The sequence below is a fragment of the Trematomus bernacchii genome, unplaced genomic scaffold (assembly GCF_902827165.1).
Source record: "Trematomus bernacchii unplaced genomic scaffold, fTreBer1.1, whole genome shotgun sequence".
NCBI lineage: Eukaryota > Metazoa > Chordata > Actinopteri > Perciformes > Nototheniidae > Trematomus > Trematomus bernacchii.
Window position 1 is genome coordinate 3,764,673 of NW_022987727.1, and position 11,708 is coordinate 3,776,380.

The 11,708-nt window shown below is 40.9% G+C and overlaps 1 protein-coding gene across 1 annotated transcript; it reads left to right on the forward strand.

Annotated features, from left to right (window-relative positions):
- Nucleotides 1-6,467: 6,467 nt before the first annotated feature.
- Nucleotides 6,468-11,315, forward strand: mmp9 (matrix metallopeptidase 9). Its single transcript, XM_034145123.1, has 13 exons — nucleotides 6,468-6,789; nucleotides 7,076-7,314; nucleotides 7,964-8,112; nucleotides 8,207-8,335; nucleotides 8,452-8,625; nucleotides 8,748-8,921; nucleotides 9,015-9,188; nucleotides 9,271-9,426; nucleotides 9,512-9,719; nucleotides 9,810-9,949; nucleotides 10,039-10,189; nucleotides 10,402-10,505; nucleotides 10,628-11,315. Exons 1-13 carry the CDS (start codon nucleotides 6,652-6,654, stop codon nucleotides 10,750-10,752), a joined length of 2,061 nt encoding a protein of 686 aa, XP_034001014.1. The 5' UTR covers nucleotides 6,468-6,651; the 3' UTR covers nucleotides 10,753-11,315.
- Nucleotides 11,316-11,708: the final 393 nt, after the last annotated feature.

Below are 11,708 nucleotides of genomic sequence, written 5' to 3' on the forward strand. Positions count from 1 at the left end.
ATAAAAACACATTTCTATAAGCACAATAAAAGACAATAAATTACAACAGATATTTAAAAAGAAAACACAGGGAAAAGTCAGGAGTCGTGCTCCGCTCTGACTAAAAGGCCAGGGAGAAGAAGTGTGTCTTAAGAGTAGATTTAAAAAACCCTAGGGTCTGGGCCGACCTCACATGGAGGGCCAGAGTGTTCCAGAGCCTCGGGCCAGCTGCTGCGAAGGCTCGGTGCCCTCGGGTTTTGAGCCTGGTCTTGGGCACTACCAGCAGCAGCTGGTCAGCAGACCTTAAAGCTCTTGTTGGGGTGTAGCGATGGAGGAGTTCAGCTATATAGGCCGGAGCCAGCCCATTTAGTGCTTTAAAAACAAATAAAAGGAGTTTAAAATCAATTCGGAACCGAATTGGAAGCCAGTGCAGTGAGGCCAGAATTGGGGTGATGTGGTCACGCTTTTTGTGGCCAGTGAGTAGACGTGCAGCTGCGTTCTGGACTAGCTGCAGGCGTTTAATTGACGCCTGGTCCATACCCACGTACAGAGCGTTGCAGTAGTCCAACCTCGAGGTAACAAAGGCATTAATAACCCTTTCCAGGTCCTCAAATGATAAAAACGACTTAGTCTTGGCCAATAGTCGTATTTTAAAAAAGCAGGTTTTGACTACGCTGCTGACCTGCTTATCAAATTTAAAAGCGCTATTGAAGGTCACTCCAAGGTTCGTGACAGAGGGGAGGATATTATTTTTGAGGTGAGCCCAGAATATCAACCTGGGAGGCTAGAGGTTGGGGTCCAAAAAAGATAACCTCAGTCTTGCTCTCATTGAGGTTGAGGACATTTTGGCTCAGCCAGGATTTGATCTCTGCTAAGCAGTACATTAATAGCTGTAATGAGTTAACATTTGAATTGAGTGGCAGATAGATCTGTACATCGTCGGCGTAGCAGTGGAAGGGGATGTTGTGTTTTGTGAGAATTGAACCTAGGGGCAGTATGTACAGTAGAAAAAGGATGGGGCCCAAAATCGAGCCTGGGAACCCCACAGGTAAGAGGGGCTATGGCTGAGGAGAAGGCACCTAGCTGCACTGAGAAACTACGGTCTGTCAGGTAGGACCTGAACCATGCAAGGGCAGAGCCTGTGATGCCAGCGGACTGTTCAAGCCGTGACAACAGGATGCTATGGTCCACAGTGTCGAAGGCAGCTGTCAGGTCTAACAGCACCAAGACAGCTGGGCTACCTGAGTCAGCGGCTAGGAGCAGATCATTAAAAACTCTTAAAAGGGCTGTTTCAGTGCTGTGCATGGGTTTAAAGCCAGATTGAAACTTTTCATGGATTCCATGCGTGGTTAAAAAAGACTGCAGCTGGGCGTAGACTACTCGCTCCAGGGCTTTAGATAAAAAAGGTAGCTGGGAGATGGGCCTAAAATTTGCGAGAATGGAGGGGTCGAGATTTTTCTTTTTAAGTAGTGGCTTAACCACGGCATGTTTGAAGGCAGCTGGGACACATCCTGAGCTAAGAGAGGTATTTATAAGTAATAAAATACTTGCTCCAACTGATCCTAAAACATCTCTGAGAAGGCGAGAGGGAATGCTGTCTGAGGTGCAGTTTGTCGGCCGCAGGTGCTTGACTACATCCGAGAGAGAAGAGAGGGATACAGGCTCAAAGTGGTCGAGGACAGCAGGGCACAGAAAAGGAGCAGGATCTGGGGTAGCACTAGTGTGGGCTAGCCTAAGAGCAGATACTTTTTCAATCAAAAATGTAAGAAACTTATCACAGAGAGTAGTCGATGGCACAATTGGAGGAACATCACAGGGATTAATGATCGAGTTGAGGACATTAAAAAGAACTTGAGGTTTATGGCTGTTTTTGGAGATTAGCAGAGAAATGTGCTCTGTTTTGGCTGCTTTGACTGCCGTCTGGTAGTCAGAAAGGCAAGCACGAAGGATTTCTAAGGAGACATGGAGTTTATCCTTTTTCCATTTTCTGTCTGCACGCCTGCAGGTGCTTCTAAGAGCGCGAGTACAGTCATTGAGCCACGGCTCTGAGAGAACTTTGGTGCGTCTAAGCGTAAAAGGAGCAACAGAATCCAGTATTAGTGTACATGTTGAGTGGTAATGTGAGCCAGATGAAGTCTTGACACTGATATCAAGATATAAGCACAACTATAGTTTGCATTTATTGTTTGTTTTATTTGTTCACAGTATCTGCAAGTCATCTCGGAGTGACATACTATAACATATCCCATATGCTGTTTGGTACTTCCTGGGCTGAATGTGACGAGGATGACACATCAATACGAGTCAGACGTGTGACTCAAGTTATTTAGATCAAGTCTCAAGCAAGTCTCAAATAGTCCTTAGTTAAGCCCTTTCCCCTGACCTGGAGTTGTCTTTATTGCAATAAAATAAAAAACAAATACCTTTATAAAAGTGCATTTATGATATATATTACCCATAGACCATCAAGTGGCATCTCCAGGTGCTTGACTGACATAGTAGTCGGTCAGTCACAACAATGCCATCCCAATTAACAATGCATATGCACTACATGTTGTGTAATGTCGACATAGCCAACGTTCGACATTCTTATATTTGTAATATTTGAACTGAAAACCTAAAATGAACTCAGTCAAGTCATGCGAGTAATCCTGTCTCAAGTCAAGAGTCTATAGCTTCCAAGTCCCTAATTTTCTGTCAAGTCAAGTTGAAAGACATCAAAACAGCGACTCGTGTCAACTTGATTTCAAGTCATAATGACCCGAGTCAACATATGAGGATTGTTATTATCTTATTACTATTTCTGTCCTGTTAGCATCTGAAAGTTCTTTACAGCATTTAGAAATTATGAAATTATGTATTTGGTAAGACTGAGTAGGAATCCATATATTTTTTTCTCACAATCTTTACGTCATATATTGATTCTTACACTGAAAAAGTGTTTGCACAGTAAGCAAGACATAATCCCTGAGGTGACTAATAGTCTCGATTTTGATAAAGAGTATTGTAAAGCAGAACTAACCCTCTGGGAGACATGAGTCAAAGCTCCTACAGTCCCATTCATATGACTGTACACAACTTTTGGCATCTGTTTAAAGTTTGTTCATGGAATTATTTCTGTCCATATTATCATGCTGACTTATGATGACTCATTACAGACGAGATGTTATATGAGTGACACTTGAGGGCTTGGAGGGCACAACATGGTTCCGCCCTGGCTATTACTTGTTTTGATCGGTTTTGTTGTGCTCTCAGGCTCTTTGTGTGCCAATTTCACCCACAAGCATGCATAGTATCTCAGCAGAAAGGGGTACAATATTCAGAGACAATACACTAGACATGCCGTTCATAAGTGTTTTAGTTTTCGCTGTTATATAATAAAGTGAGCAACATAGAACGATCAAGAATATAACGAAAGAAACACAGAGGCAAACTTCTTGGAAACCCAAAATAAACTGTTGAGAGAGGTTAGTGGGTTATAAAAACAAAGCAATTCCCAGAATAAACTGCAAGACCCAGCAAACTTGCGGGGGTGGGTAAAGTACCTGGACGTGGTGATGGGGTAACACTCCCCCCACATCAAACACTGTGACAGCCCTGTATGTTGCACAGTCTCTATGTCCCACCGCAAAGTCAACAAACCAGTCCCCATTAAAAAAAAACGCAGCTGAATGAGGAAGCTGGCCAAGGAACCACATCAACTGTGGCAGACAGGAAGTGATTTTTGCATTTATAACTGCCTGCTAGAAACATACCGTAAGACAGTTTGCTTTAACAAGACAGAGTAGAAACTAAACAGACCAAGTCACAATTAAGAACACAATTAAGACAACGTTGCAGAACTAGCTACAGTGCTAAAGAAAATGTGGGCATAAAACATTCTGAGTTTAGGAAAAACACAGTGCTTCAGTTTTCACCCTGAGCTAATACTGACCTTAAAGTGCTATATCTGGCACATGCAATATTGAGGATCTTGTCATTTTCTGCGGCTCTGTCTTTTAACAACTCCAGAAAAAATAGAGAGGTGACGACTTGTTGTTATTGGTTATGTTGTTGTACAGTAAATCTAATCACAAAGATGCCGTCAACGTGAGCTGAGAGGGTCTTGTTGCTCTGCTGTGATATTATCCAGCTCTCTGATGACGCAGTTGGCTGATTTGTGGTGGTGTGTGCCAACAGGCTGTGCTGTGATTGAGGGCAATTTTGGGATGAATGCCACACAAAAATGTGTGTATTTTTCGTGGTTCTGAGCCAGACGGCTTTTGGAGGCAAAGTGGCAAAACCAAATGAAATGTGGCATTTGTTAAAATACATGGAGCCATTTTCATTAAGCCTTTGACGCCATGTAAAATCAGTGGCAGATGTTTTCTCGTGTTGCCTGGGGATTCACTGAGGAGCCACATATAAACAGAAATAACCATATGATTGTGTCTGAATGACCATAAAAACTGCATCAAATGAAAGAGGGCTTGTGTATTTAAAGCTGAATAGAGCTGCTTTAGTCTGAATGAGAAGTAATCCATGTGGCCAAAAATATATGTAAAAAAGTGTTATGTAACTACACTAGCTGCATTCTGTATTTTATGTGTTAACCAAATGTCTGTTATAAAAATAAATGCCTACTGAAATCAAAGGACATTTTCCAGTTAAAGCGCAGTTAGTGAATAATGTGCATTTAAAGTGAGAGTTTGAAAAGGGCAACAAGCATAAGAAGAAGAAGGAAATTGAGAATGTTGTATCCCCCTGAACAAACAATGTGTTTTGATCTGTTAAAATATTGAGAGATGCATATTATAAAGACTGGGAACAGACACAATAGATTTAAACCCCAACTTTGTACACATCTATACAAAAGATATATGCTTTTTCATGTCTGCTGCTCTCTGTGGGAAAATCAAACCAAACAACAGGAGAGGATATGACTATGTTTTAGATGGTCAGAAATACTCTTGAAATTGGGGGTGTGCATGAGGCAAGTGTTCAAATGTATGAAGCATTAACCACATCAGGAAACCATAGATTCAAATATGAGGAAGGATGCCCTCCTCATAAAACCACAACACATTACATCTCCTCTTATGAGGAAGTTGATACGTAAGCAATTTCCTTGACCATAATAGGCAAGTAATTAGTGAATCTGTGTGGATGTGCACTTTTATTCTTTTCATCAAATGAATGAGGTCCCAAGTGCTGCATATATGTTTGTATTATTTAGAAACAACTATTCAACATGGGCTTAAACAGGGCTATTGTGGCGCAACTCGTCAGTTCGGAAGAGTTGTTTATTTTCCTGCGTCTGACAATTCAGCAGAGCAACTGAGTAAACATGTATGCACAGGAAGAAAGGATGTCAGCACTGTGCCCACTGAAAAAAAGCCCCTCATCTGAAGCTTTGGCCATTCAAGAGGAAAACAAGTGAATCATGCTATGCTGGAAGAGACACATCTTTACCAAAAACATACTTGCATACCTCAAAATATCAACATTTACCCTGCACAACCTTGCTATTTCACACAGTTGCTACTCTTGAGGTTACATATTAGCTAATACAGAAGTTGCGCTTGAGTATAATGTAATAGTGCGTGAGAAAAACTGAAATAAGATCCGTTTTGGAGGGACAATACTGGAAGTGCAATACTTATGGCCAAATGTCACATTGCTAATGAATTGTGTCATCTTGGGGATGAAGCCGGTAAAGATGTTTCATCAGCAATGATACACAGTGATGATGAAGCAGGTAGTTCCCTAAAATCTGGCCAACAACAACATTGCAATACTGCAAAGAATCACACTTTGGGTTTGTTAACCTCCTAAATCATCTGCATAGTAAACATTGTATTAAATGTTTAAGATCTCAAAAATGTAAACAATATATTATCTGTAAAATTGACTTTAGGCATTTAACATTTGATACAGTATCCAATTATAGATAAAGAGGAAACACCTCTATGAAAGAGTGGAACAAACTTTTTTTATATCATTACTTTGAACAAGTGTCTGGCTGGGTCCCATGATGAGGGTGTTGTATTCATGTAAAAATACATGAACATGTCCAGAAGAGCATTTGGCATTATTAAAGGATGGAAATGTCAAAATGCATTCTAAATGTTGTTGTTGTTTTCTCCTTAGGTTATTTCCTGATTTTCTTTATTTCAGCTTGAACACCAGAAATTGTATACAATTATTTGTTATATATTGTTAGTCATTTGTGTTGTTTTTTTTAGACACTTTACTTTATAAATGTAATATCAATGCAATCATAAACAATTTCCATATTTGGTCTTATCCACCATTGTCATTATTCACCCCTTCTAGCTAAAAAAACCACCTAATAGCTTCTAGGTTATGCTAAATGTGGATATTTTGGAAATTCCCCATGCCTATTCAACATGCTGTCTGTCAAGATGTAAGTGGGAGGGTTGAGGTTAGTAGTAGGCGGGGGCGAGGTAAAGTGACTAAGGAGTTAAGTAGGATAAAAACCATGTCCACCACCAAGGGCACATAGCAGAGTCAACAAGAGCCACCAGTCAGAAGAAAGACAGAAGCCAACACAGGAGACACACTGCTGATCAACTTTTTAACTTTTTGTCTAAGTGAGCACTTGTTCACTGCAAGGCTCTTAGTGTTTACATTTTTTGGAACATTTTGCAGCAATCTACAGCAGATCTCATCATGAGGTACTGTGCTTTAGCTGTGTGTTTATTTTTGGGGATAAGCATACAGGAGGGATGGAGCCTTCCCCTCAAGTCCGTCTTTGTCACCTTCCCAGGAGACATCATCAATAACATGACTGATTCGGAGGTGGCAGAAGTGAGTAGCAGATGGTTCATTTTGTCTTGATGGACTGTTATTCCCCAAACAGTGTGCAATCAAGCTGTGTGGGGATGCAATTACCTGAACAGAGAACTCTAACACAATGTTAATGACAATAAATATATATTCTTCTGAATTCAAACTATACGAGTACAAAAGTTAGATAATATGTCACAAACACACTTTTTCTAAACTAAAGTTAACTTTCTTATAAGAACCAATTATCCTGTTCATGAAATGGTATGACCATCCCTCTAGACTCATTTATTTGTTCTCCTGTCAGGGTTATCTGAAGAAGTTTGGCTACATGGACACGCTGACACGCAGTGGCTTCCAGTCCATGGTGTCCACTTCCAAGGCTTTGAAGAGGATGCAGAGGCAGATGGGGATGGAGGAGACTGGAGAGCTGGATAAATCCACCCTGGAAGCCATGAAGCGGCCACGCTGCGGGGTTCCTGATGTGGCCAGCTACAGAACATTTGAAGGAGACCTCAAATGGGACCATCAAGAGGTCACCTATAGGTGAGTAGAGATAAATAATCTGTTAATTGACTTTATAAACTAAAATCGAAGATGTAAAAAAACACACAATGAGAATACTTTGTTACAAATAAATGTCCTGCATTAAAAAATGTAATAAAATTAAAGTAAGTATTAGCATCAAATTATGCTTAAACTATTAAAAGTAAATGTACTGATTATGCAGAATGGCCCATTTCAGTCAATATATATTGTATATTTGTATTGTAATTATGAATGCATGAATGGTCATCACTTTAATGTTGCAGCTGTAAAATCGTGGCTAGTTTGAATTAATTTAGAAACTGTTGGGTAGCTTAATCTATAGTAAATTCATCTTAATGTATTAGTTGTTTTTGTTTTATATTAATGATCTGGAGCTGTAGACTAAGTCGCACCTAAAGTTGACAAAATAAATGAAAAAAGTACATTCTGAGACATAGTGGAGTAAAAGCATGAAGTAGTATAAAATGAAAAGTAAAGTACAAATACCTGAAATGTGTACAGTAAATGTACTAAGTTACATTCTACTAGTATTTACAAGGCACAACATACAAAGAGTATCTTTGATGGAGATACATCACCGAGTATCTTCACTTGCATTGTTTACCAGATGTCTGACAGCAGCTTGTCATTCTGCATTTCTCCACAGGATCCTTAGCTATACCCCGGACATGGCGACGTCTCTGGTTGACGACGCCTTTGCCAGAGCCTTCAAGGTGTGGAGTGATGTGACCCCTCTGACTTTTACCCGCCTCTTTGATGGGACAGCTGACATCATGATTTCATTTGGAAAAATCGGTATGTGTTTATGCGCCGGTCTTTTAATGGCATTTACTTTACTAAAGACAATTCTATAATCAAATACTGATGTAAAATGTATTATTCTACTCAGACCACGGAGACCCTTACCCATTTGATGGTAAGGATGGACTTCTGGCCCACGCTTACCCCCCTGGTGAGGGTGTGCAGGGTGACGCCCACTTTGACGATGATGAGTACTGGACCCTGGGAGAAGGACCAGGTAATCAGAAATACCAACAGATATTCCTCTACCCCCAACATTTATTATGAAGATGTCTCCCCCCAGTGTTCACTTTATACATTGCTTAAATGTATTACTGTTTTCTGTCACTTAAGCTGTGAAGACTCTCTATGGGAATGCTGATGGTGCCATGTGCCACTTCCCTTTCACTTTCGAGGGCAAATCCTACGACACATGTACCTCTGATGGGCGTTCGGACGACCTGCCATGGTGCTCCACCACAGCCGACTACGGCAGAGACAAGAAATTTGGCTTCTGCCCAAGTGAACGTAAGATTGACAGTTTATCCTGCAATGGAAGTGATAGGGCAGAGGTCAACCAGATATAGGGAGTTTCTTTAGTGTCATGCTGATGTGCTTCATCCCACTTACTCTTATTTTCATCCCGACAGTCCTGTACACATTTGGAGGAAACGCAGATGGAGAAAAGTGTGTCTTCCCCTTTGTCTTTCTGGACAAAGAATATGACAGCTGTACCACAGAGGGCCGCGATGATGGCTATCGCTGGTGTGCCACCACAAGCAACTTTGACACTGACGTGAAATATGGGTTCTGTCCCAGTCGTGGTGAGTTACTGAAACCACGATCCATAAATGCTGTCGAGTACCAACACAATGTCTTGTTTTCTTACTCTTGCTGTTAATTCTTTGTTTGGACAGAGACCGCTGTAATTGGTGGAAATTCTGAGGGAGAGTCCTGCCACTTCCCCTTTGTGTTCCTGGGTAAAGAGTATGACTCCTGCACTAGTGAGGGACGAGGAGACGGCAAGTTGTGGTGCGGTACCACTGACAGCTATGATGACGACAAGAAATGGGGTTTCTGTCCTGACCAAGGTGAGTCACATGAATATAAGACAAACAAAGTAGATTAGATAAAATTGCCTTTTGCTAATATTCCTTACTGTATGTCCTCCAGGTTACAGTCTGTTCCTGGTGGCAGCCCATGAGTTTGGTCATGCCCTCGGCCTGGAACACTCCAACATCAGAGAGGCTCTCATGTACCCCATGTACAGCTTCGTGGAAGACTTCTCCCTACATGAGGATGACATTGAAGGCATTCAATATCTCTATGGTAAGGTCATTATGAACTGCGTTATCATGCAAAATCACATGAAAGTTTGCAATTTCTCACATTCAGCACCATTTCATTTTTTCAGGACGCAAAGATGGCCCTGATCCCACTCCACCTAAACCAAACACCCCCCCCACTACCGCCTACCCAGACCCTGATGACACTGATAAACCCACTGACCCCACCACCACCACTACCGCTACACCTGTGGATCCAACCAAAGATGCCTGCAAGATGACCAAATTCGACACCATCACTGTGATTAATGGAGAGCTACACTTCTTCAATGACGGGTAAGCTAACCAGTCTCTTCTTCTATGTAAAAGAATATAAACAGGAAGTGTCAGTGTTGATGTTTTTTTATTGCATGTGTTGATCAACAGACTATACTGGAGGATGTCCAGCGGGAGAGATGGAGGGCTCAAGGGACCATTTTCTATTTCCGAGACGTGGCCCGCTCTGCCAGCAGTCATCGACTCTGCGTTTGAAAACACTCTGGCCAGGAAACTGTACTTCTTCTCAGGTGAAGCTTCATGCTGTTTATAAGAGACCTCAATTACAAAAGACAAAAGTGCAAGACAATTTTTTCTTATTATCATCTTCTTTCTATAGGGACACGATTCTGGGTGTACACAGGGAAGAGTGTTCTGGGTCCCCGCAGCATTGAGAAGCTTGGCCTCCCGAACACTGTTCAGAAGGTGGAGGGAGCACTGCAGAGGGGCAAAGGCAAAGTGCTGCTCTTCAGTGGGGAGAACTACTGGAGGTGAGTTTAAAGTGTGCCTGACATCAGGATGGGAAGCATGTCTGTCACTTTTGGCTCAAATGAAACCATCTGCTCGTTTTGACATTTATAAGTGTTGGAGTAAAGTAAAAGCCCAGAATAAGCTTTTTTAATAACATAACAAAAGTCTGAGAGTTAAACCAGGTGATTGTTTTTGACTTGTTTAATGACATTCTCTGCTATGATCAACGCAGGCTTGATGTGAAAGCCCAGAAAATCGACAAAGGGTACCCCAGATACACAGATGCCGTCTTTGGTGGCGTCCCCAATGATGCTCATGATGTGTTCCAGTACAACGGTAAGTTCAAATAGTAATGACTGAGCTCAACAAAAAACATTATCTTATAACAGTCGATTGTTGCATGTTAAAAATCCTCATGTTGTGTTCTAGTCATTCACATCCCAATATTTCTGCTACAGGACACATGTACTTTTGCCGGGACCGCTTCTACTGGCGTATGAACTCCCGCAGGCAGGTGGATCGCGTTGGCTACGTGAAATATGACCTTCTCCAGTGCACAGATGCTTCACACACTCGCTACTGAGGAGATGAAGGAAACAGGGATGAGCTGGAAATCGTCTTTATTGTGGTAGCACCTACTTCTCTTGCCTGTGCAGGTGTCAGGGAGAATGGGATGCAGTATAGCGTCTGTTGTATGATGTGTGTACTTTCGGGTATGTAAATAATTGGCCACCATTGACCTTGGCTAATTCTATAACATACAGCAATGGCCCAAAAAAGAGAAAAAAATGTTTTTTTGGCACTTTCTTATTATCTTACTCAGATAATCTGTGAACTGGTTGGTTGACCCATAACAACTAAATTAATGTTGAAGGTTATCTGGATTCCAGATTTACTTAATAATTATGTCTGACAGGTTCAGACCCTAAACAGTATTAGAATATTTTTGGTATTTATAGCAATATCTAATATTATGTTTGTGTCCTAACGCTTGTTTGTTTTGTATAAATATATGTGAGTATTTTTGAAAATGGCTTCAAAGCCAATTACTTGCACTGGAAGACAATGTATGTCTCCTTCACTGAAATTATTTATGAGACTGATATGTTTTGTACTTTCAAAGCAATAAACATTCTGTGAGAATAACACACTTGTCTGTCTTAATCATTCACCAAACCATGATTTACTGACAATGCTTTCTCATGCTCAGACGCTATATTATTCAACAATTGGAGTCCACAGTCCCACAACAGCAAAAACACAAAACGTGTTGAGCCACGACCTGATATATATGTAATTGTATTACTTTATGCTGTATTGATTATCTGCAGCAGTCTCCTGATAGGTGTTTTTGTAGAAATCAACACTAACAAACAGATTATAAACACATTTAGGCATCATAAAGAAATTAGGATAATGAGTCCATTCTCAATAGGATTATTCATTCAACATGTTAGCAGGCCATATGGTAGTACTATAACGTTTAACAAATAAAATAACATAAAAGGTAGGGAATTTATTTTTAGTTTTCAGCACATT

Excerpts from the sequence above, each read along its gene's own strand:
- mmp9 (XM_034145123.1), top strand. The coding sequence starts at position 6,652 with ATGAGGTACTGTGCTTTAGCTGTGTGTTTATTTTTGGGGATAAGCATA. Across the intron at positions 9,189-9,270 it reads GGGTTTCTGTCCTGACCAAG|GTTACAGTCTGTTCCTGGTG; the intron begins GTGAGTCACATG and ends TATGTCCTCCAG. Across the intron at positions 9,427-9,511 it reads AGGCATTCAATATCTCTATG|GACGCAAAGATGGCCCTGAT; the intron begins GTAAGGTCATTA and ends TCATTTTTTCAG.